Raw genomic sequence first — 24,363 nt, 5'->3', positions numbered from 1 at the left:
CCTCTATTAACATTGGTATCCCTAAATAATTTTAGAAGTGTACTTAGGCCCTGTTTGGTAGGGCTCATCTCCTGCTGCTCCTGCTCCTGCGGAGGAGCCTTACCAAACAGTTTAGTAGAAGAAGCCATTTTTAGTGAAAAACCGAGGAGCTGGAGCCATTTTGAAAGAGCCAAAAACGGCTTTGGTTCCTCCATAGAAGCCTTTAGAGAGAAGCCCTACCAAATAAGACCTTATTTTGGGATCAGGGAGTACTTCACATATACATCATCATACGCCTGCACATGCATGTTTTCAGTGCTTAAGCACTAATCTCATGAATATCATCCACTTGAATCAGCTCGGAACTAATTGGCCAAATACCAGGAGCATGCAACTCTTCTCTAATCTTCAGCTGTTTATCCGAACCAGTCGGGCTAGTCGGCATGCGTCGGTCGGCTATAGGCTCAACAATCAGATCAATCGTCGATGGACTTGGATAAAGTCGAGTGAAATTGCATTGTCCGATCAAGAATGTACTTCTATACTCGGCCAATCAAAGCTGGGTGACACTTCCTAGTGTCAATGATCTCTATTAATACGGTGCTTATTGTTATATATATACAATATCAACTTGTTCCTAACTGATGATGATGATCATAATAATAATAATAATAATAATAATAATAATAATAATAATAATAATAATAATAATAATAATAATAATAATAATAATAATAATAATAATAATAATAATAATAACAATAACAATAATAATAACAATAACAATAACAATAACAATAACAATAACAATAACAATAACAATAACAACAATAACAATAACAATAACAATAACAATAACAATAATAACAATAACAATAACAATAACAATAACAATAACAATAACAATAACAATAACAATAACAACAATAACAATAATAACAATAATAACAATAATAACAATAACAATAATAATAATAATAATAATAATAATAATAATAATAATAATAATAATAATAATAATAATAATAATAATAATAATAATAATAATAATATATGTTGATCGATTTCACACAAATGTGTACACTCCTAATAAGTACTACCTTCGTTCTAAATTATAAGATGTTTTGGTTTTTCTAGATTCATAGTTTTTAATACACACCTAGATATATATTGTGTCTAGATACGTAGTAAAACCATGTAGGACATGCATGGCCTACAATTTTATGTTACATGATTGTTAGAATTTTCAAGAATAAATTACTTAAATTAATTATCTTTATAATTTATCTTGTTTTGTAATTTACCGTAGCATTAGCACGGGCACGCTACTATCTAAATAATTGAACAATTTTAAGCATGGTCACAACTAGCAAGCACCTCCTAATATACTTGCTTAATTTTGTTTCTGGTACGGTGATTGGCTTATGCCCTCTGTTACATCCTAAAACATTACTTAATTTATTTCATGCATGGATTAGTCATCGAACATGGGTAGGGTTTGTCTAAATAATCAAAGGTTAACTTCAAGAATCTGCTCAGTCACAAAGATAATGTAAGTATGATCGCATATTGACGCGAGTATTCAACTAAAAATGTTACATAAACGGAAGTACATAGGCCCTTTGCCAATTGCCCATAGAAGCATCTCGGTGGAGAAGAAGCTCTCCTTAGATAAAAAGCTACATGTTTAATTGGCAGGCCTTTTTTTTTACTTTTACACGGCACTGATATATTTGAATGTAACCTAGGAAAGGCAAACCCACACACGGTTGTGGCTGCACGGGCTACCTTCACCGTTAATTTTCCCTCCCTCTCCCTTGGCACAAAATTTGATGTAATATTTTCCCCATCCCTCCCCTGCCAGCACAGATTTAAAGAAAAATGGATGACCGAGATAAGGCTTGCGGCCAGTGTAACCCACATGTCAACTCTGGGCGTAGAAGCTAAGGTATGCTAGGGCAACTCATCACCGCATGAGATTCATCCTCAATGCCGATGAGTCGTGCTGTAACTGGATCCACTATATGCTTCCCTTCTTCTTTGATGTCGCAATCAACATATTTGGGGCAAACAGTGTCTCGGTTGGAGGAGGGAGAAGGTGGTACATGGAGAAGATATTAGGTGGAGGGGATCTCTCAGGCGGACATGGTGGAGGGAGAATGCACTGCGAGCGGTGTGGATATTGGGTGGAGTAGAGGGAGATGGCGGAGGAATGACACACGTGGAGAAAGGACAGAGGTAGCAAAGCAATGCAAGCATGGATGAGGGAGCGAGGTGGTGAAGCAGCGTGCATCGTGCGTGGGGAAGGGTCAGTGATGCCTTAGCGGCTCATGCATGGATGAGGAAGAGAGGAGGTAGTTGAGTGGCTCTTAGTTCGCACACCACTTAATTAACTTAGGGTCTATTTAGTTCAGTTGTGAGCTATGAAAAAGCTGATGTGAGCTATGTGTGCTCTGGAAAAATTATAAGTTGTTTGGTTAAAGCAACTATAAAACCCATCAGGGATGTGTCTAGCACCAAGTCGATCGGGGTTGAGCCCCTCCTACCACCGCTGGAAGTATGGAGCCCCTCCTACAAGCTTGTAGCCATTAAAGTTTAAAAGAAAAGGCTAAATGTAGAAAATAAGGAGGATGAGCCCCTCCTACCTAGCCTATCTCATCTTTCTTGAAATGATTGTGAAATGTCTCTATTTCCAACCATTTGGAAGTTGGAACAATGGTAAGCAAAAAGTAGGGTTCAAGGTGTTGTGAAAATTATATTATGTGAAAGCAGTAGCTTCTGAAAATATAGCTTATAGGTGTTTCATTCGTTTCCACCACCATAGGTGACCAAAATCGATTTTCGGCGGCCGGCAGCCAGTCCGCCTCCGTTTCAACGCCCGCGTAAATGATGTGCCTGCCTCCGTTAACAAATTAAAAAATGGCATGCCCGTTCGAAGAGGCCCACCGAGCCAATCCACACGCCACCCAGTTTTGCTTTTTAGTAGCGGAAAACACTTTCTAGCTTTAGTGCTTAACCAAACAGTTTGGCGTTTGGCTACTTTGTGGTATTTGCAGCTTTTTATTCATTTATGGCATACAAGTTATCACCGGCTCTTCACAACAAATGCACAGGGACAGAGGAGGCAGGAAAGATACAAATCGACAGCACGGCCGGCCATGCGTGCATGCAGACTAGTCATGCATACCTCGTACGTGGAAAAACAATCAAACCATGCATCATTCAAACTGAACCGAAAAGACAAGATGTCTGATGTACGTGCGCCGGCCCATGCATGCATGCATTGCATGGCGGCAGGGAGGCAACGCCAAGGCGCTCAGCATTTGAAGCCGGTGGGCACCTTCTTGCCGCAGTAGTTGAGGATGAGGCTGAGATCGATTGGCAGGTTGAGGTTGATGCCGAGGATGTTGCCCTTGATGGCGGTGCAGAGGCAGATGGCGGCCTCCAGGTCGACGAGCCCCTGTAGCAGCGGGCAGCATGGCTCCTTGGGCGGCACTCCCACCTTAGCCTTGATGAGGCCCAGCACGTTGGCGCACACGCCCAGCTTCAGCGCGTCGCGGGGGCACTTGCCGGTCGACGACGGCGAGGCCCGGCGTCGGCGGGGTCCAGGCGCTGGCTACGCCCAGCACCACCAGGTTCACGGCCAGGAACAGCGCGAACGCCTTGGACGCCATTGCTCGATCACAAGCTAGCCTGCTCCTTCTAGCGCAGATCACTCTAATCAATGTAGTTAGCTAGAGAGCTCTTAGCTTGTTTGCGATGCTTTGATCACGGTGCAAATACCAGGGGTATTTATAGTCGAGCCTTGGGATTTAAGAAATCGGTGCACTAGGCACAATAGCGTTCATGTGAACCCGGCCCGCCATCATATATGCATCCACTGTGAACCCGGTTAGGAAGAGTCGATCTGGATTATTATGCCTACATGCGTATAACTAGTGTTTTCCTTTATACGGTCTCGAATATTTTGTGCACGGCTTCGGTTGGTTCCGCAAATGGCCAAGATCGCTGCATGGGCTGGCTCGCACTCACGCTTGTTTTCATATGATCATTGGGTGTTATTTTAGCTTGAGATCTTGGCGTATCAGACGGTGCGTAGCGTGCGCAAGTGGTGCAGAGGGCATTGGATGTCAAGCAAATGGTGATGAAGAATGAATGTGGCGTGGCTGCGATCATCCATTGGCATGGATGCGCAAGAAAACCAAGGCCAGAGGAATAGCATGGTGCAGGTATACAGATTAAACTAGCACGATTGTGGACCAAGTTTCTAAGCCACCAGCAAAACTATATAATTCCTATGTTTTTGTTCGCCTTGGAAACGTAAATGAACATTCCACACACAAATTTTGGGCCTTACATTGATCATTTGTTCCGATAGGACCTATCAACTTTAATTTGAGCCACATGGACCGGCCTTCTTAGCTCAGGAAAGCGACCATCCTACAGCGTGGCAGGCCTAGGCCATGGGGGACCGAGGAAGGGAGGAAGGAAGCGATTCCCAAATCCCAAGGCAATTGGCCTGCAGTTGATGCAGCTCTGTCAAAGAGGTCTGCAGTTGGCTCGGCTGCTGTGGTGGCGAGGAATGACAACGGCGTGTTCTTAGAGCAAGTCCAGTAATAAAGCCAAGTGTCTGGCTATTAGCCAAGTTGTAAAGAGTCAAACTATACAATTATGGTATCTTATTTGTCTATAAGAAACTTTTTTATTATTAATTATATCAATGTCCCACATTCTCTTTCTTAATCCTCCTCACATTCATTTAATGTATGGCCCACCACCTGTATATGCTTTTGTGCCTAGCTTAGTGCTTGCATAAGAGTCAAGCTCTCCCCTCTCTCTCCTCTTTTCTCTTTTCCACGTTAGTATTTCTTTGGCTATAAGCCAATTATTGTACTTGCTCTTAGGAGCATCCGCTGCGGTAATGTTAGGCATAACATGATAGAAACGTTACAGGATCACTAGTCATAGATCTAGCATACCTACTTATATTTGATGAAGTGTAAACCCTAGAACATGTACTAGTACGGAATTAACAGAGAGAGAGAGAGAGAGAGCGGGATGCAGGTAGCAAACCATCGGCCACCTTCGCAGAAGACAAGCTGGCCATCGCGGTGCTCGGTGGAGGCGCGGTGGTGAAAGGCGGCGGTGCAGTGGCGGTGCTTCCCGTCGCTGGCAACGCCCCCTCACTTAGATCGGTTAGGGTTTAGGGAATGTAGGTGGGGCGTCTGGCGGCTCAGGTGAACCTCGTGCCTTGTGTCCCGGCCCCCATCTCTCTTTTTATGGCGCTGTGCGACGGGGGCCACCAACCATGAAATGGTTGGGCACCCCCGATCAAGGCGCGGATCTAAGGGCCCAATTGGCCGTTGAACCAATTGGTGGAGATCATCTAACATTCTCCCCCTTGATCTCACCTTATGACTTAAACTTAACTTACTTACTTTATCTTGTTCTCATTCCATCACAGATCAGTGCATAGAGCGTGCCTCATCGTCACGGTCAGTTGCCATTAGATTAAACAGCTACAATGCACTTCTCTATTTTAAAATAGATTCTCAACTAGGCCCTTATTGTCCAGGAATCACAGGCTTTCCCTTAAACCCATGGCGGTTAAGTGTTCTCTGAACTCGCTGGGTGGTAAGCCTTTTGTAAGCGGATCCACGAGCATATTTTCTGTTCTTATATGCTCAAGATTAATTATATGATCCTGGACTTTATCTTTCACAACATAATACTTTATGTCAATGTGTTTGGCAGCACCACTTGACTTATTGTTGTGAGCATAACATACTGCTAGATTATTATCGCAGTATAACTTGAGTGGTTTATGTATATCGTCTACCACTTTCAACCCGGGCATGAATTTCTTTAGCCAATTCACCTGTCATGTGGCCTCATAACAAACTACAAACTTGGCATACATTGTGAATGATGTAGTGATGGTTTGTTTTGAGCTTTTCCACGATATAGCTCATCCTGCGAGAGTGAATATGTATCATGACGTGGATTTTCTGTCATCTCCCGCATAATTAGAATCTATATGCCCCTCTATATGTAGGGAATCAGATCTTCTGTACGTTAGCATGAGACCCTTTGTACCTTGTAGGTAACGCAAAACTTTCTTTACTAATTTCTAGTGTTCTATTCCTGGATTACTCTGATATCTGCCAAGTAACCCGGTAACAAATGCTAAGTCAGGGCGAGTACACACTTGAGCATGCTGTAAACTTCCGACAGCTGAACTATATGGAACCGCTTTCATTTGATCGATCTCATATTGGTTCCTAGGACATTGAAATTCCCCACATCTATCGCCCTTGACTATGGGAGCAGGTGAAAGACTTACAATTTTGCATATTGTATTTCTTTAGAACCTTTTCTAAGTATGCCTTTTGTGATAATCCTAAAATCTCATTTTCTCTATCCCGGTGAATCTCTATTCCTAGGATGAATGAAGCTTCACCGAGATCCTTCATATCAAACTTCGAGGACAAGAACTTCTTTGTTTCTAGTAGTAGATTAACATCACTGCTAGCGAGCAAGATGTCATCCACATACAAGACTAGAAAAATGTATTTCCCATTCTTAAACTTTGCATAAACGCAATTGTCCTCTACATTTTCTTGAAACCCAAACTTTCTTATTATACTATCAAAATTCAAATACCACTGTCTTGAAGCTTGTTTTAATCCATAAATGGATTTCTTCAGGCGGCATCCCATACGTTCTTTTCCTTCCACAACAAAACCTTTCGGTTGTGCCAAGTAAACATTTTCCTCCAGATCCCCATTTAGGAATGCCATCTTTACATCTATCTAATGTAATTCTAAATCATAATGTGCTACAAGCGCCATTATGATTCTAAAAGAATCCTTACATGAGACTGAAGAAAATGTCTCATTGTAATATATATCTTCTCTTTGCGTGAAACCTTTCGCCACAAGTCGCACTTTAAACTTTCTATATTCCCTTTGGACTCATGTTTAGTTTTGTAGACCCATTTATAGCATACTGTCTTGGCTCCTTTAGGAATTGTTTCTAAGTTCCAAACACTGTTGGTTTTCATTGATTTCATTTCATCTTCCATGGCTTCAAGCCACTTGGATGAGTGAGCGCTTCTCATGGCTTCTTCAAATGAGGTGGGATCACCCTCCATTTGAAATTCCTCACATTCATAAACTTCGTAGTCATCAGGAATGGCTCATCTCTTGACTCTTTGAGACCTTCTAGGGCCCTCATTAGATGACGCTTGTTCTATATGAGGCTATTGTTGCTCTCCCTCATGTGTGACAACTGGTTCTTAGGGATCCTGAAGGACAGGTTCCTCATGTTCATTCATTGTTGCCACAGGAGAACTAACAACAGGTGTTGTTACTACAGTGTCTTGCACAGTTGGTATAGCAACAACAGGTAGCGTGAAGAATGGCTCCTAAACCATAGGAGTGGGCACGTATACCCGCTTCTCTTCAAAACTAATTTCTCACGCTACCATGCTCCCCTTGATCATATCATCCTCCAAGAAGATAGCATGTCTTGTTTCTACAAACTTTATTTGTCTATCAGGACAATAAAAGCGATAACCTTTTGACTTTTTTGGATAGCCAATGAAATGGCAACTGACTGTCTTAGAGTCTAGCTTCCCTATGTTTGGGTTAAAAACTTTTGCCTCAGCTGGACAACCCCATACACGTAAATAGTTAAGTGAGGGTTTCTTTTCTGTCCACAACTCATACGGTGTTTTGGGCACCGACTTGCTTGGCACTCGATTAAGTATATGAATGGTGGTTTTTAACGCCTCCATCCATAAACTTATTAGTAGGGTAGAGTAACTTAGCATGCTTCTTACCATATCCATTAAGGTATGGTTGTGTCTTTCAGCTACTCCATTGTGCTGAGGCTCGCCTGGTGTAGAATACTAGGCTACTATGCTATTTTTCTGTAAGAACCTTGTAAAAAGTCCAGGAACGTGGCCATATGGGGTGTGTCGACCATAGTACTCTCCCCCACGATCAGACCTTACTACCTTAATCTTTAAGTTGTGCTGATTTTCTACTTCAGCCTTAAATATCTTAAATGTATCCAATGCTTCCGATCTTTCCTTAATTGGATAAATATAGCCAAAACGAGAATAGTCATCTGTGAAAGTTATAAATGAATCATAACCATCCACACTCTTCACAGGAAAAGGACCATAGATGTCTGTGTGAACTATTTCTAAAATTTCTATGCTTCGTTTGGCATCTTTATTTATTTTTTTAACATACTTTCCTTTTATGCAATCTATGCATTGTTCTAAATCTGAAAATTCTAAAGGCGGAAGAATTGATTTCTTAATCAATCGCTCTATTCTCCCCCTCGAAATATGGCCTAAACGATAGTGCCATAATTTTGAAGATGCATCATGCACTCTCTTCCGCTTATTTGTTGCATTCATAGACGAGAAAGCATTCTCATTCTCAGTACTTACATCATTCACATTCTTAAAAAGTGATAATAAATAAAGCTTGTCTTGTTGGAAGGCAAGACCAACACACTTATTATTAATCACAATCCTATATTTGCTATTACCAAAATGGCAACCATATCCATCATCATCTAAACATAAAACACTTATTAAGTTTCTTCGCAAAGAGGGTACATAAACAATATCTGAAAGCTGCAGTCTAAAATCATTATCTAATTCTAGAGATAGATCTCCAATGGCTTCAGCTTCAGCTTCAACTCCATTTGCAACTTTAATTCTTCTTTCTCCTCTTTGCAGGGTCCTCCTCATACAGAATCCCTATAATGAATTTGTAACATGAACAGTTGCACCTGAATCAATCCACCAAGTATATTTTGCATAACTTAAATACAAGGATTCATCTATGAATGTAATGAAATCCTCACCTCTCTTCAAAAGTCTCTTTAGGAAGTCTGGATAGTCCCTCTAGTAGTGTCCATGCTTCTTGCACCATTCACACTGATCCTTCTCAACTTGAGCATTATTGTTCTTCGGATGGTGGCCATTCTGAGGGGCTTTCCCTTAAGGTTTGGCATTCTTATTAAATTTCTTCTTTTGTTATCCTTCACAAGGTTAGCAGAGTCACCCTATAAGGATTTTAGCCTCTCCTCTTCTTGAACACACATTGCGATGAGCTTCTCTATATCCCACTTATCGGGCTGCATGTTGTAATTAACAACAAAGGTTTCATATTCCTTTGGCAAGGAAGCAAAAACCAAATGAATCAAAAACTCATCCTTGGCCCCAAATCCATTGGCTTCAGCTTCGAAGTTGTGTTGCCCATCTTCAGTATGTGCTCTCTGATACCGCCACCAGTATATTTTTTATTGAACAATTTCTTGATCAAGGTACTTGTATAAGCCTTTGAAGAGCCAGTGAACTGACTCTCCACCTTCTTATGATACTCCGTGGTGGTATCACAATCTGGGATAGACCCCCTTATAGCATCTAAAATTGTGGACTTAGCCACCATCAAGCACTTGTGGTTTGAAATGTCACATTTCTTACGTTCGAGATCATATTTCATCCGCACTTCTGCATGATCTCGCTACCGAGCAGTGAAATCAGCATAAGTCTTATTATCTTCCCTCACCGGGTCCACTGGCTCAGTCGGACATGGAGAGGTAAGCGCTAGGTCATTTTTAGACAGCGCAAGTGCTAGTTCATATTTCTCTCGCCATACCCTATAGTTGCCCCCTTCAAGAGGCGGTATGTGCGAGATAAATGCCATTGGATTGAGTCCTGAAAAACATCGTCAGAGATAGTGAGAAAATATAACATCATAATTGCATGCTTTAATTTAATGTTGGTCAAAATTAAAACATACAACATTCTTATACACTAATTCTACATCACCGTTGGGCAAAAATAGAATTAATGCATGAAAAACTTATGAATAAACATTATAATATTGCTATTATCAACGTTGGTCAGAAAAATAACAATATTATAATTTACTGACTAAAAATGACTACTCTTCAAATTAAATTCTCCCGTTGGTTCGAATTTAATTAGAAGATAATAAACTTTTACATTGCAGTAGAAATATGAAAGAATTATTTATCTACTTTTAAGAAGCGTTTTACTGACTAATCTACTCTCTGAAAAAATTAGCCCGTTGATTCAAATTTTTACAGAGATTGAAACTAGACAAAAAACATCAAAATTTCCTTCTGAAAATGAATAAAACATAAACTCATAGTTCACTGTTCATTTGGCCCAGACTGCAAAATGGCCCGACCTGCTCAGCTCTCGCGCGCGTTGCGCCTTCCCAGGCCACAACCTGGGCCTGGACCAGCAAAGCTGCCCGCCATGTGCGCCCACCTAGGCCAAATGCCGGCCCGTTCGTTCTCAGCCATTCATCGTGGATCGACGGTCGAGCGCGCTCCTCGGCGGATCAAAACCAACGCGTGGCGTCTCTCCCCGAACCCTAGGTTCATTCGTTTTTGTCCTCTTCCTCTCTCAGCGCAGCGAGCAGTAGGCACCGAGCGAAGGCTAGAGGTGATGGCACCATTGCTGGTCCCCTCGCCGGCGCGCACGCTCCCTAGCTAGTGAGCACGCCGCCGTTGAGTGGCCTAGTCGTGGCACCCTTGGTCAGAGCTCGTGCAAGCCCAACAAGCAGCAGCGGCTCGGCCTTCTTCTCGCGCGCCGATGAGATGGCAGCGTGGTGCAGCAGTGAGGTAAGTCGTCTCCTAAGCCCTTCCCCTTTCCCCTTCTTCTCTCGCTTAGATCTCGCTCTATTCTTCTCAGATCTTGTCCGATTAGGGTTAGGGTTAGGGTTAGGGTTTGAGTATTGTTCTTCTTCCCTGAGCTCTCTACATGGGTTAGGGTTAGGGTTTGTGTTCCTTTTCAAAACTGAGACCCTTTCTTACTCCATTTCTTCACCCGATTTGGGTTTAGGGTTCGATGAACCCTCTGTTTAGATCCTAAAATGGATCTATCACCTCCTTCTAAATGTGCTACTCAGTTTTCTACTCTGATAGGCTAGATCTACGCCTAGTTAGGCAACTAATACCATTGATAGAAATGTTACAGGATCACTAGCCATAGATCTAGCATACCTACTTACATTTGATGAAGTGTAAACCCTAGAACATGTACTAGTATGCAATTAACAAAGAGAGAGCGGGATGCGGATAGCAAACCATCGGTCGCCTTCATAGAAGACGAGCTAGCCATTGCGGTGCTCGGTGGAGACTCGGTGGAGGTGTGGCGGTGCAATGGCGGCGTTGGCCAGTGGCGGTGCTTCCCATCGCTGGCAACACCCCCTCACTTAGATCGGTTAGGGTTTAGGGAATGTAGGTGGGGCGTATGGCGGCTCAGGTGAACCTCGTGCCTTATGCCCTAGCCCCCACCTCCCTTTTTATGGCGTTGTGCGATGAGGGCCCACCAACCATGGAACGGTTGGGCGCCCCCGATAAGGTCGCGGATCCAAGGGTCCAATTGGCCGTTGGACCAATTGGTGGAGATCATCTAACATAACAAACCTAGAGCAGTTCAAAGCCTTGGCATGCCAGGAAGGCATGTCGCTGGCCTCTGACCTAGGCATCGAAATTTTCACACTTGCATGCAAGTGACTATGTCAGTCTTGTCAGAAATATACGTGGAGCTGTTATGGGGCCTTATGGATAGGTGATTAGGGACATCAAGATGACTGGAGAATTTTACCCCGGCGGAGATTGTTCGCGACGGGTGCAGTTCCAATGGTGATGCTCACACGTTGGCGAGAAGTTGTGTTTATGAGTCGCTAGGTAGACATGTTTGGTTTCTAAACATGTTGGTGTTTGTAGCTCTTTATGAACAATGAATAAATGGAGGTGTTTCTCAAAAAAAACATAGCCAGCGTTGGACTAGAGACTTGTGAATGCGCTTCATATTGTTCTCAAAATATGACTCATAATAGCTCGATTAGTTCCTCGATTTAATGCAAGTACTCTTTTCTTCACCTTAATTAGTCATGGTACTCGACGCTCAAACCATCGCTTGCCCTTCACCTTCTCTTAGTATCTGGAAGTTGTTTCCTTGCTATCTTCATTCCATCAAGCCATCCTCAAATCACATATTCTTTTAAATCAACATTAAGCCAAAATTAAAATCCATTTCATCAAAAATATTATTCTTGCTTGAATATTTGTGAGAATATCCATCTTTTTCCTTCCTTGATTTGATTCAACAAACTCTTTGAGTGAGACCAATTCATAGTCATTACCTAATGTCTCATTATATTTGAGAATTGCGTTTGCCTTTGATTCAATATGAAATTCCAAGTCAATCATTAATCATGTCTAAGTCATATTTCAACGAGGATTATCCATCGCAACGTTTGACTTGGCTTGTCTTAACTTAGTTCAATGATATTCCATAATATAAATGCATGCCAACACAATGAGACTATATATATTCATAAGTCCATGTCTCTTTTTCTTCACACATTTTAGCTTGCCATATCTTCACAAGTACAAACACTTACATGTCAAAAAAATTCTCCATCTATCCCAAAGTAAATCAACTTATAGAGTTGTCCTAAGTCTCATGGGGTAGGGTTTACGTACGTGCATTCATAGGGGTAAGTGTGCGTGTGTTATGAGTGTTTATGTTGTACTGTGTAATCACAAAAAAACTATTTTAAGTATGACCAAATTTATAGAAAAGGGCACATATTTTTATGATGCTAAATTAGTATCACTAAATACATCATGAGATATATTTTCATATTGTACTTATGGTGTCATAGATGTTGTTACATTTCATATAATATTTATTAAACTTAAGATAGTTTGACTTTAGATGATCTTAGAAATTAATTTATTTTGGGTAGAACGGTTTTAAAAGTTCATATTACCATCCTTCAACTTTTGCGAAAGTCTACTTTTCTTCCCTTGAACTCTAAAACCGGATAAACCACCTCCCTGAAACTTTTAAAATCAGTTCGTTGTACCTCCCTAGCCGATTATAAGTTGTTTTCCTAAGGCGGTTTTGTCTTTTTCTTTTTTATTTATTTTGACTAAATCTTTAAAAAATCATAGTAAATCATAAAAAAACCTATAAAATAGATAATCTAATTTTGTTGGACTCCACGTGAGTAGATCTACACATTGAACATATAATATGTATGCTTTAGTACAATTTTTTGCTGTAGCTTTAGATTTTTGCTTTTCTACAATTAATTCATAGCTGTAGTTTCTATGGTCCCATTGTTGTGAAATTTTTATGGTAGGGCTCATTATTGTATACTTGAACTGTTATAAAAAATTCATACTTATTTGATCATGTATAACTTAGTTATAGATTTATTATAAATCTATAACTAAGTTATACATGATACAATGAGTATGTAATATTTACTACAGTTCAGCATACAATAATTAGCCTATCATAAAAATTTCACCACGATTGGACCATAGAAACTGCAGCTATGAATTAATTACCGAAAAACATAAATCTAAAGCTACAGCAAAAAAATTTGTATTAAAGCATACCATATTATATGTTCACTGGGTATATCTACTTATGTGGAGTCCAACGAAATCAAATTTTCTATTTTATGATTTTTCTATGATTTACTATGATTTTTCAAATATTCAACCGAAATAAATAAAAAAGATAAAGATAAAATCGTCTTTGAAAACCGCTTATAACCGATCAAGGTAAAACGAACGGTTTTAAAAGTTTAGGAGGTGGTTTATACGGTTTTAGAGTTCATGGAGAAAAAACGAACTTTTTACAAAAGTTGAGAAAGATAATGTGGATTTTTTCTCGGGACTTGGGACTCTGGGAGGCCCAGGGAAGGAGGCACTTGGACAGTCGCGCCTCTGGGAGGCCCAGGAAGGAGGCACTTGGACGCGAGTGTCGCTGAACCCGAGCATTGCACTTGGACGCGAGTGTCGCTGAATCTGAGCATCGACCTGATCTCCAATACAAGCAAATTCCTTTTCTTACTGCAGATTCAAAAAAAAATCCTTTCTTACTGCAAAGGAAGACGTCTATGCTTGTGCGGTTGTGCCTCTTGCTCTGGCGCAAATTCAAGCAAGGGAGGAGGAAGTAGTTCGAACTAATTAGCTTGTTCTTAGACAACATATATTTTGATAAGAAGAGTATAAACGTGAACGGAACTAGCAAACACACACGTGTTTCAAAAGAGATCTTTTACAATGGTTTGGTACCTTCAGGTTCCTTCATCTTTTTCTATTTTCTAAGTAATTAATTGAAAAAATATATTATAGAGGGTATCTTAGTAATTGCGGCTGTGAGTGGGCTGGCCCATTCGACCATGGTCACTGAAACAGTCTGGGCCTCATCATATTGGTCATACCTGGCTTGCTCGGGCTATGGTTGAGCCGGTATCGTCGGCCCTTTTAGCCTTCATCACATTTTTTGTCATTACTAGAGGAGTGCCCGTGCCAAAAATTTGTACGTGATATTTGGTAGCCAAGTCAAAATCAATGGCATGCAGCAAACTAATATGATCATGAGAAATCGAGATTTTGTTATGCTAGACAGCAGATTGTGAGAAATCAAAAAATTGTGAGAAAAAAGTTAATTCTACACAGCATATTCGTGTCTCTGGTACACATTTTCTATGTCCTCTCTTGCCTTCTGTGATTAGTGAACACAATTATACGAGCATTTGTAATATGAGGAGACAATTGCTGCCAAAGGGCTCCGATCTGGGCCGCTCTATCTGGGAATCGCTCCCGCGACTCTGCCCAAAATACACTGCGAGTGAGGAGCGAAAAAAAAACCGTTCCCCACCGCTCCCCGCTGCTCCCTCGCCTTCCCTACGTGGCCCCGCGCGTCCTCGCCTCTGAGCTAGCCTTCCCGCCTCCGTCGCGCCGCCTCTCGACCTTCCTCTGCCTCCGCCGTGCCCTCTTGTGCCTCCGCCACGCCCTCCTTCGCTGTCGGAGTGCCATCCTTCGCTTCCATCGTTGACGCCGTGACCTTAGAGGCTGTGGTCGCACCCATCCTTCGCCTCCGAGTTCGTGCCCAGCGTTTCCGTTGCCTCCAAGCCTGCGCGCCTCCGTCGTTGTGGCCTCCGAGCCCGCAATCGCCAAGATCTAGCTGGTCATCTTCTTCCTCTGCAGGATTGGGAGTTGAAGTTGTTGCAAGAGCTCTTGGGCTTCGAGCTAGGAGCGTGAGGGAGCAGGAGCAGGGGGAGCAAGAGCTGGTGGGAGTGGGTTGGGAGTCCTACCAAAGGGGACCTTATACTCCGCGGAAGCGACATGTTATGGAAGAGTAGACGTGAAATTAAAAAATGTGATAAATTTTTTTTCAAAATTTAGAACTGTAAAAATTTCATGTCATGTGTACACTAATTTTATTAAAAAAATGAAAAATTGCTTGGTTTCACAAAAGGACCAAAAGTCCAGCACCATCAATACGTGGGCCTACCAAACCCTTGTATCAAGGCCCAACAATCACTAGTAATCAGGGTGCATCAGTCTATCACGGTGAGTCACCAGTAATCACGGAGAATCACGTCCTAGCCGACTCTGCGGTTCCTTCTGTCACCTTCCCTTGAATGACAGTACTTAGTATGTGTGCTGCCGTGAAGCCACGATCGGCACCACTGTACCAAGCTCACTATTTTGGAGGTTTTCCCTTAATGATAGTACTAGAATGACTGATTTACCCTTATACAAAAAATAAATTTAAAATGAAAAATAGATCTTGCATCACGTATCTGTACTAAAAGGAGCAATAGACAAAAGACGCTAGAGCCGTGCCGGTGCCGCAAAATGATGTGCTGCCATTATATCTGCTAACTTGCTAAGCTTTGCTTCCGAACATCAGGTATCCCAGAAGTGAAGCTAACAAGAAGACAAGCAGCACAAACGTCGCTGAGAAGCCGCCAGCAGATGCCTTTGTTTTCCGGAGGAGATCCTGAAAAGGAACCCCTTCGAACCGTTAGTGATCAGAAACCAAAGCTGGAAACAGCAAACAGAGTTGGAGAATGACTTTTTTTTTAACACCGAGGTTGGAGGACTTCTGGTCATAGAAAGCTATGCTGGCAAACAGCGACAGACAAAAGCAATAGAGGCTATGACTTCATCTCATCTTGCATTATATTATCTTTTGTAGAATGATCATTCTCCAAACATCCAAAGTATCTCGTTGAACTTGGTAGTTTGCTTAATGTAATTTAACCAGCTTCTATGCATTATCAGGATGATAAAAACATATTGCTCATTTATTTCCTAAATGTTTAAATGTTTCTTTTCTAAAAGGATTAATAAAACTGTAAAGCGTCAAAAATATTATGGAACTCATAAAACTATCACATAAGAGTAAAAGGGAAAGATTCAAATTACTCTCCTCAAGTTTGATTCCAATTTACCCATTTGATTTTTTTCTCCATGTACAAGTGAAATTTTAATTTCAAATTTTGTGAGGTGACAAACATCATAGTTTATGTTAAAAAAAATACATCACAACTTTTTTATCATTATTTTGCATAGTTTTTTTCGACAAAACATTATTTTGATAGTTGAGGATATCAAATAATAGTAAATTAACACTAGAAATACAAAATTGTATGAAACATAATGATGGAAAACCCAAAATGTATTTTTAGCATAAATTGTGATGTCCGCTATCACCTCACAAAATTTGTAATTAAAACTCAACTTGTAAGTGTAGAAACCAAAAAGAAACAAGTCTTGTTAAGGGATAAATTGGACAGAGTGAAATAGTTGAGGGAGTAAATCGAACCAAATGTTAAAGGGTTATCCAGATATAGGACAAACTTGTGTAACTTGAGCTTTTCCAAAAATATAAAAAGGGTTACTTAAGAAAAATAATGTAAATATGAAATAATAAAGCGACTAGTCTCCTCAATACTTTTATTTCTAGAAAATAGAGAGAGAAACACATCAGAAGAAAAAGGTCCTACCAGCTCTTTCTGAATCTTCTTGTTTTCCTCTGCATATCTACTTTCCAATTCTAACTTGGATACAGAGTCATCCTGAAAAGGTCCTGTCAGCTCTTTCTGAATCTTCTTGTTTTCCTCTGCATATCTACTTTCCAGTTCTAACTTGGATGCAGAGTCATCCTGAAGAGTCACAAAACAATCAATGACATGTCAGGGATAAAGTGAATGTTCAGGGCAGACAGTATACAATATTTTGAAATTCTAACATCCTTGACTAGTGGTGCCGATAATCATGGTGGAATTAATATAAGGAATCAAATTTCTCAATTGTCAAAAGTCATTCTGATACAATAACAATTGTAAAGAGAAAGGTATTCACATTACAAAGCATGTTAGTCTTCTTATGGTGTAGTTTTTTTTTTTCCTGTCCTCTTCTTTTGTTTTTGGGTTGAGTGAGGGGGTGAAGATATTATGATAGAATTTCATGAAAACGAAACTATTCAGTGCAAGGATCAAAAAAGAAGAAAGAACTGTTGACGAATTTTTAGAGCTTATATGAATCTTAGAGAACCCAAAGACAAACGATATTTAGGTGGAACTAGAGTCACCTCATCATCTGAATCTTGTGGTCTACATGTATGCCCTTGTCCTGTTGCCTGAAAAACAATGGAAGACACCGATCATATTACACTAGGAACGAACATGAGATCATTTGCTCACAAGCAGTAAGGTTATTTAGTACTTACAGAGTTGGACGTCGATGGTCTCCCCACTTCATGGTCCACATCTGAATCAAGAGATCCATCCTCTTCCTCTGTTTCCTCAGGCACTGGTGAGGGAGGATTGGCAGGGACATAGACCACCCTCACCTTGAACTCCTCAACTAACTTGCCTGGTGCTTTACTGAACTACAAGCCACAACGTTAGCGTTACACGATACTCTTTGACTGTAAAAATAAGCAATGCACAGTGCCACTGAGACTCCATAAACTCGAGTTCTGAAAGAATTTACCATGCCAGGGACAATGTCCTTCTGCGTCGTCCCCTCCTCCGCGGCAATGCTCTGAACAAGAAACTTGTCCTTGCAGTGGTAGTCCGGGGGGATCTCCTTGGGCGCTTGCATCGTAACTACAACAATTTCAGCATAGCAATGAGAACGATCGATCAACCATACGACAAAGAAACAAAAAGCATACGGGCGAAGCAGACGCACTTGTGATGCCGCAGGATCCCCTGGGCGGAACGACACCGGAGGCAGGCCGCACGGCGTACTTCCTTGGGTTCGTCGTCTTGACCTGCAGATTCGGCGAGATATACAGGGAAAATAAAAAATCAATCGCTTTAGGCCTGACTCCGATGCACAAGATTGCATCTTTCACCAAAACGGAATTCATCAAATTTGTCACCTTGAAAGCCACCCACTGATCGGTCTTGTTGATGAGCTCAAGACATGCTGAATTGTGCTTCTTAGGCTCGACTGCTCACGGCGTCAAACACAGAGTCTGATATGCCCAAAGCACAGGCAACAAGAAACACGACGAACCAGGATAAGTATATAGGCTCTTACATGGCATCTTCAAGTCGGAAGGGTGGACCCGAAGCAGCGTGTTACTCATGGCGGCGATCAAGAAACAAGGATCAGGAGGGGAAATTGAGTGCCCCGCTTTCTCCTATCCTTTCCTCTCGAGAACCAAGAATCTGGAAGATCCAATCCAAGAACCCGAAAACTGACGAAATATCCAAGACGGGGCCCCCCGCGACGTTTCCTGCTCCCGGAAGCAAAAGTATCGGGACACGAGAGAGACAAATTAAGGCTAGGTTATGACGAGTACGGTTGGCAGCACAGGGCCGAGGGCTCGCTCGGTCCTTTCGGTAGAGGGAAGAAGAAGAACCGAATCGGAGGATGAGATGGGCTCGGACTCTGGAGGAGGTTGGAGTTTAGGTTGGCATAAACTAAGGTATAGGAGGCCGAGTAATGATTGGCTGCGGGCTGCGGCGGTGGCGCCGTCCGTGCTAATCCGGGTCTCCCCACTGCAGTCCTTTCGCCGTTTCGCGCGTTGGTTGGCAGAAGTGGTTGGATTCGGGCAACCCCAACTCCCCAAGTCCGCGAGCACCGCCCGTTGCCAGTTAGGATCGTCTGGTGATCGCGCCGCCCACCCTGGCGGACGTGTTGCCTTGCCCTAGCGTGTTGCCTTGTCCTTGCGGCCGTCGACGAAAACGAGACACCAGAATACCAGAATGAAGTTTCATCAGTAAACTGCAAAAAGGTCAGATCCCACTGTTGGATGGGGATCTCTCATCTTTTTGTGAGCCTGACGGTGCCTGGGCCTCGTTTAGTTGGCGAAATTTTTAGCGAAATGGTATCGTAGCACTTTCGTTGTTATTTGACAATTAGTGTCCGATCATAGTCTAATTAGGCTTAAAAGATTCGTCTCGTGAATTTCGTCTAAACTGTTTAATTAGTTTTATTTTTTATTTATATTTAATGCTTCATGCATGCGTCCAAAGATTCGATGTGACGGGAAATCTTGAAAAAATTTGCAAAATTTTAGGAACTAAACACTACCCTGGCCAGGCTTCTGCAGGCGCCACAGTGAACTTTGACAGAGTTTTGCTGTCCACCTCATCTGAGGATCGGTCGTTTTACCTGAAAGTCTGTGTCTCCGCAGATTATCATTATCCCCATTGCTGTCGGTAAGCGTTCGTTAGAATGATGATTCAGACGCCAGAAACTTGCTGCCCTTCTCAAATGCGTCCCACGATCTAACAGGATTGAAGATATTATTAGATGCACTGTTGTTGCGGCATTATTGGAGGTCTCGCAAACAATGATTCTAAATTTCGTAGCAGTCTTTTCCTTCACTCCCAGCTCTCTTGCCAGCGATGGCGTTCAATTCCCATGTCCTACTCTGATACCCCATTTGAAATAAAAAATGATTTAACCATGTTGATTTAGTTTGCATCTTTAAAATCAACAAGCGGTTCAATTCCCATGTCCCGTTTTTTTGTGCTGATTACACAGTGATCTACTTCAACTTTAACAGTTCCTGGGGCGCCCTCGCCTGAGAGCAGCACTCCTCATATACATCATTAGCACTAGTTTGATAACTACTACAAATCAAACTAACAGCGAGTGTATCACAGTCATCTTGTTTATGGGTGCATCTAAGGCCCCGTTCGCGTGCCCTTAAACCCGGCTTGATCCGCTTATTTTTTCATCCGGAACAGTGTTTTTCTCTCACAAATTCATCCAGCATTCCTCCAAACCATCCAGATTCCTTCAGAATTCAGACAAGCGGATCAAGCCGGGTTTAAGGGCACGCGAACGGGGTGCCCTTAAACCCGGCTTGATCCGCTTATTTTTTCATCCGGAACAATATTTTTCTCACACAAATTCATCCAGCATTCCTCCAAACCATCCAGATTCCACCATAATTCAGACAGCGAACAGACCCAAAATGAATTATGTGCGTTGCATCTATACACATGACACCTAACCACTGATGCTGGACGTATCCAATGCAGAGCAACCAGTAGTGAAGACCTAAACAGCCTAGCAATGATACTGGATGTCTCCAATACAGAGCAACCAGTAGTGAAGACAAACAACCTAGCAGCAGGTATGTAGCGGCACCTGGAAGTGGAAACAAAATCATCACAGTAACTGAGCATAAGATTATGACTTGCATCAAGCCAGAGTGAAAACATTGCTTGGTGGAAAAATTAAGTACATCCCACTTTTTCGTGGTAAGCCCTAATCCTAGAAAGTAGACACAGCGTGCCTGCTCAGCAAACTTCAATTGCTTACCATATTTTTCTTCTGAAAGACACGTTACAGGCTTTGTATTGAGAACAAAGCAATTACAAGCGCACCAGAGGGCGCAGACAAGTTTGCGTAAGACCGCCACACTTAATGCCTGAAATGCTTGCCGAAATTGCAACTTCGCAATAACAGACAGCAATCAGCAATGCTGTATCACAGTGTGGCGGATTAGTGGTACTACAATAACAAGGATTAGCATACAAGGAAGGGGCTTTGAGCGCACATGAATCCCAAGAGCAAGTTGCTGAGCCAGGCCTCGAACACGCCGAGGCACGCCCCAGCGACAACGTCGAGGACGTAGTGCCGGCCAAGGAGCACCCTGGACGCCGACGTCGCGGTGGCCCAGAGAAACAGCGCCTCACGGGGACGGAAGCCGCCGGCGGCGAGGAAGGAAGCGACGAGGAAGGCGCGCGAGGAGTGGCCGCTGGGGAAAGACCAGTGGTCGGCGGCGACGGCGACGTACATGTCCTTGGCGTTGTAGGCCGGGCGCGGGCGGCGGACGGCGACCTTGACGAGGCCGACGAGGATGAGGTCCAGCACGAGGCCAGCAACGAGGCCTGCCAGGAGCGGGGAGGCGGCCCCGGACGCGTTGGCGGGAGACGCGGAGAGGAGGAGCAGGGAGATGGGGACGGGCAGCCAGATGCGGCCGTCGCCGGCGACCTCGAGCGCCATGAGGAGGAGGCGCGGCACCGGGAGGAAGAGGGCGTGCAGGCGGAGGGACACAGCCGCGTCGAGGTCCCGGACACCGCCTAGGAGGGTGGGCTTTGACGGCGCCGGCGCCCGCGGCGAGGTGGTGGTTGCGGTTGCCATGCGCGCCGGCAGGGGCGATTGGGGAAGTTTGTCGAGCTGGAACTGGAATCGCAGATCAGGGATTGGCCGAGGGGAAAATCCGACGAAGCAAGATGGTTTCTGTGCGTTCGACCCATTGGGCCTTCTTGCCACTTAGATATTGGGCTCAAAATGGGAGAGTTTACGAGAAAAGAAGTCCATTTGACATCCCTAGTTTTCACCGAAGTCCGAATGTCTAATTCACCTCTTCTACTTACTTGGGTACGCCTAACGCCCAGACGTCCGACGCCAGGACGCATCCGGACGTACCTCTCAAAATAGCACCCTCGTATAGAAACATCGCCAGCATACATGCACGCGTCCCCATCCGTAGCGTATCTCCTCCACACCCCCATTCCGCCACCGCGTTGCCATCTCAGGCGTGCTCCCTCTGCAAGCCCCCCGCTGCGCCGTGCAGCGCCACGCCCCATTTCGCGCTGCACGCGGGGCCCATGCCGCCCGAGCGACAAGAGGGGAAGGGCACGCAACGCCTTTGATTCAGAAGGACCCGGCCGCAGCATCGTATGGATGCCCTGCCGGCTCCGGGAGACGATGCAGCAAAAGGTGTGGAGGAGAGATGCAACACCCTATCTACTTTTGAAACATCCAAATACAATAGTTGCAACATATGTCTGAAGGCAGTTGAAACACTTGAAAAACACCTGGAACACAGTTGAAAATCATGGCAACCATACGCAACATCCAAATAAAAACACATGCAACGTATGTGTGAAACATATGCAACATCCAGTTAAACACACTTGCAACATGCGTTCGGAAAACAAAGATGAAACATACCTCTAAAATATTTGAAACACTCGAAACATACACTTGCAACATGCCTCTGAAACAATTGCAACATATGCAACATGTGCAAACATTCATCGATCTACTTTTGCAACATCCATATTAAACAAATGCAACATATATCTGAAACGTCTGAAACACTTGAAAATATACATGTGCAACATAGCGGAGGGGAAGGCTAAGTCGGTCGATTTCGGCCGCCGGGGGTTAGCGGCGTTGCTCCGAAGCCTGGCCATCGCCGGTGGTGGCGACAAGGACTGCCACGACAACGATGGCACAAGGGCGCGTTTCGCCCTGCAGCCTCGACTCCAGCAGGTACTCGCCGCGATACCGGTGGTAGTGGTCGACACGGGCGTGAGGAACGGCGGGGACTGTGCGGTCAACCTCGCGGAGCTTGAGCCCGGGGAGAAGGCCTGCGTGCTGACGCGGTGCGGCCACCGCTTCCACGTCGATTGCCGGGGTGGGGGAGGAGGGCACCAGGTTGGGGAAGAGGACGCCGTGGTAGGAGAAGGAGCCACTGGGGTGGGGGAAGAATCCGCCGCCGACCAGGGAAGTAGCGATGGCCGCGTCGTCTGGTGTGGGGCAGGACGTGAAGGATAAGAATGGGGAGGGGCGTGAGCTGCGGGAGTGAGCGAGGCGTCCATCTTTTCGGGCATCTTAATCTTATCATTATCGCTTCTAATTGGTTCACTTCCAAAAAAAACCTCTTCTAATTGGACCCCCTTGATTGTTGAAACCGTCTGAAACGTGTGCGACGGATGATTTCGAAAGCGGTTTGGTTATAGCGATAAATCAGACTAAGTTATAATAATTCAAAGTACATCAGCAGTACATACTGCCGTATGCGGTAAATCACACTACGTAGATAAGATTATATAAATACTCCATCGGTTCTAAATTATAATTCGTTTGACGTTTTTTACCCCATGGTTGACCACCTGTCTTATTCGAAAAATTTGTGCAAACATAGTCAAATTTGGGATTAAAAAAGTCAAACAAACTATAATTTGGAACGGATTTAGTTGTTTTTAAGAAAATATGACTTTAGCAATCTTAAAATCTATTTTAATCTTAAAATTTTATATATTTTTTGTTTTAGCTCAAAAAATATGAAATTGGTTTCATATCTTCCTAAAATCATGCTCTATACTATGGTGCTAAGTTTGAAATTATTTAAATTTTCATATAATCTCCTTTTGATGTTTATTTGTTTGTAGATGATCTCATTATCTTTATAACTAGTCTATATTGCTGATCAGACCGTGTAAGGTGACTTTAGTCACAAAACAGTCATGCGCTCATGGAACCACCTCATACTCAATCCTAATTAGTACGAACATATGTGTCGCTTGCACACGCATATACACTCACAACACCTGAGCGCGCACACTTATCCCCTGTGAGCGTAGACCTTAAGATTGATAGAGCATCATAGATATCTTTTTTTATATATCGCATCATAGATATCTTGAAGTTGCTAGTTTCGCAATGTTTTGTTAACTTATTTCTACAGCATTCTCATGTGCGACCGTGTCAATTTTGTGCTAATAATTCAAATCTCAGCGAATAAATTTCGTTTGCATGTTTGTAAACAAGAAACACAAAATAAAAAAAGGACATTTCTTTGTCACATGGTCATTCTATCTGGTGGGACATGTCTGAGTCAACTCTAATAATATATAATAAGAACATGTACTAGCAAATAAATACCAAAACAAAACCGTATAACACTCAAATAGTTATAAAAGCTAGGTACCATATGAAGAAGCATATTTTAAAAACAAAACAAAATCATACTTTTCTAAGCTAAAATACATTTTCTAAGACTAGATCAGATTTTAGGTTTTTTGAACTACATATTTTTGAAGAAAAATATTCGTATATTTTTCAAAACACTTTTTATAAAACATTTAATCTCCTTATCAATTTAATCGGATTTACATTCCTCACACATGATGTGATGCCATGTAGCACAGTTAGGGCGAAGCTACTCAGTAGCTGTCGATACGGGACCCACCGGATACCCCATAATGCAGGAAGAAGATCTAGTCTAACTAG

The 24,363-nt window shown here is 42.9% G+C and overlaps 2 protein-coding genes and 1 pseudogene across 2 annotated transcripts; all 3 read right to left on the bottom strand.

Moving 5' to 3' along the window:
• Positions 1 to 2,996: 2,996 nt before the first annotated feature.
• LOC136474521 (14 kDa proline-rich protein DC2.15-like) lies at positions 2,997 to 3,726 on the bottom strand (annotated as a pseudogene).
• An 11,730-nt stretch (positions 3,727 to 15,456) lies between these two features.
• Positions 15,457 to 18,857, bottom strand: LOC136474520 (vesicle-associated protein 1-3-like). The gene is made up of 8 exons (XM_066472092.1): positions 18,415 to 18,857; positions 18,254 to 18,324; positions 18,061 to 18,142; positions 17,860 to 17,975; positions 17,594 to 17,755; positions 17,456 to 17,503; positions 16,869 to 17,027; positions 15,457 to 15,859 (listed from the first exon to the last, which is right to left on the bottom strand). Exons 1-8 carry the CDS (start codon positions 18,461 to 18,463, stop codon positions 15,746 to 15,748), a joined length of 801 nt encoding a protein of 266 aa, XP_066328189.1. The 5' UTR covers positions 18,464 to 18,857; the 3' UTR covers positions 15,457 to 15,745.
• Positions 18,858 to 20,542: 1,685 nt separating this feature from the next.
• Positions 20,543 to 21,576, bottom strand: LOC136474519 (probable lipid phosphate phosphatase beta). Its single transcript, XM_066472091.1, has one exon. It carries the CDS (start codon positions 21,478 to 21,480, stop codon positions 20,863 to 20,865), a length of 618 nt encoding a protein of 205 aa, XP_066328188.1. The 5' UTR covers positions 21,481 to 21,576; the 3' UTR covers positions 20,543 to 20,862.
• Between the last annotated feature and the right edge of the window lie 2,787 nt (positions 21,577 to 24,363).

This window comes from Miscanthus floridulus, chromosome 8 (assembly GCF_019320115.1).
Source record: "Miscanthus floridulus cultivar M001 chromosome 8, ASM1932011v1, whole genome shotgun sequence".
NCBI classification, from domain to species: Eukaryota; Viridiplantae; Streptophyta; class Magnoliopsida; order Poales; family Poaceae; genus Miscanthus; species Miscanthus floridulus.
The sequence above is the reverse complement of the archived record's forward strand: the minus strand, read 5'-3'. Positions and strand labels throughout refer to the sequence as shown.

Bases quoted from the DNA above. Each gene is read 5' to 3' on its own strand.
- LOC136474520 (XM_066472092.1), bottom strand. From the start codon at position 18,463: ATGAGTAACACGCTGCTTCGGGTCCACCCTTCCGACTTGAAGATGCCA. The intron at 17,976-18,060 runs GTGCGTCTGCTT...AAATTGTTGTAG, and splicing joins GGGATCCTGCGGCATCACAA to TTACGATGCAAGCGCCCAAG. The intron at 15,860-16,868 runs GTAGGACCTTTT...GTTCCTTTTCAG, and splicing joins AGAAGATTCAGAAAGAGCTG to GATCTCCTCCGGAAAACAAA.
- LOC136474519 (XM_066472091.1), bottom strand. From the start codon at position 21,480: ATGGCAACCGCAACCACCACCTCGCCGCGGGCGCCGGCGCCGTCAAAG.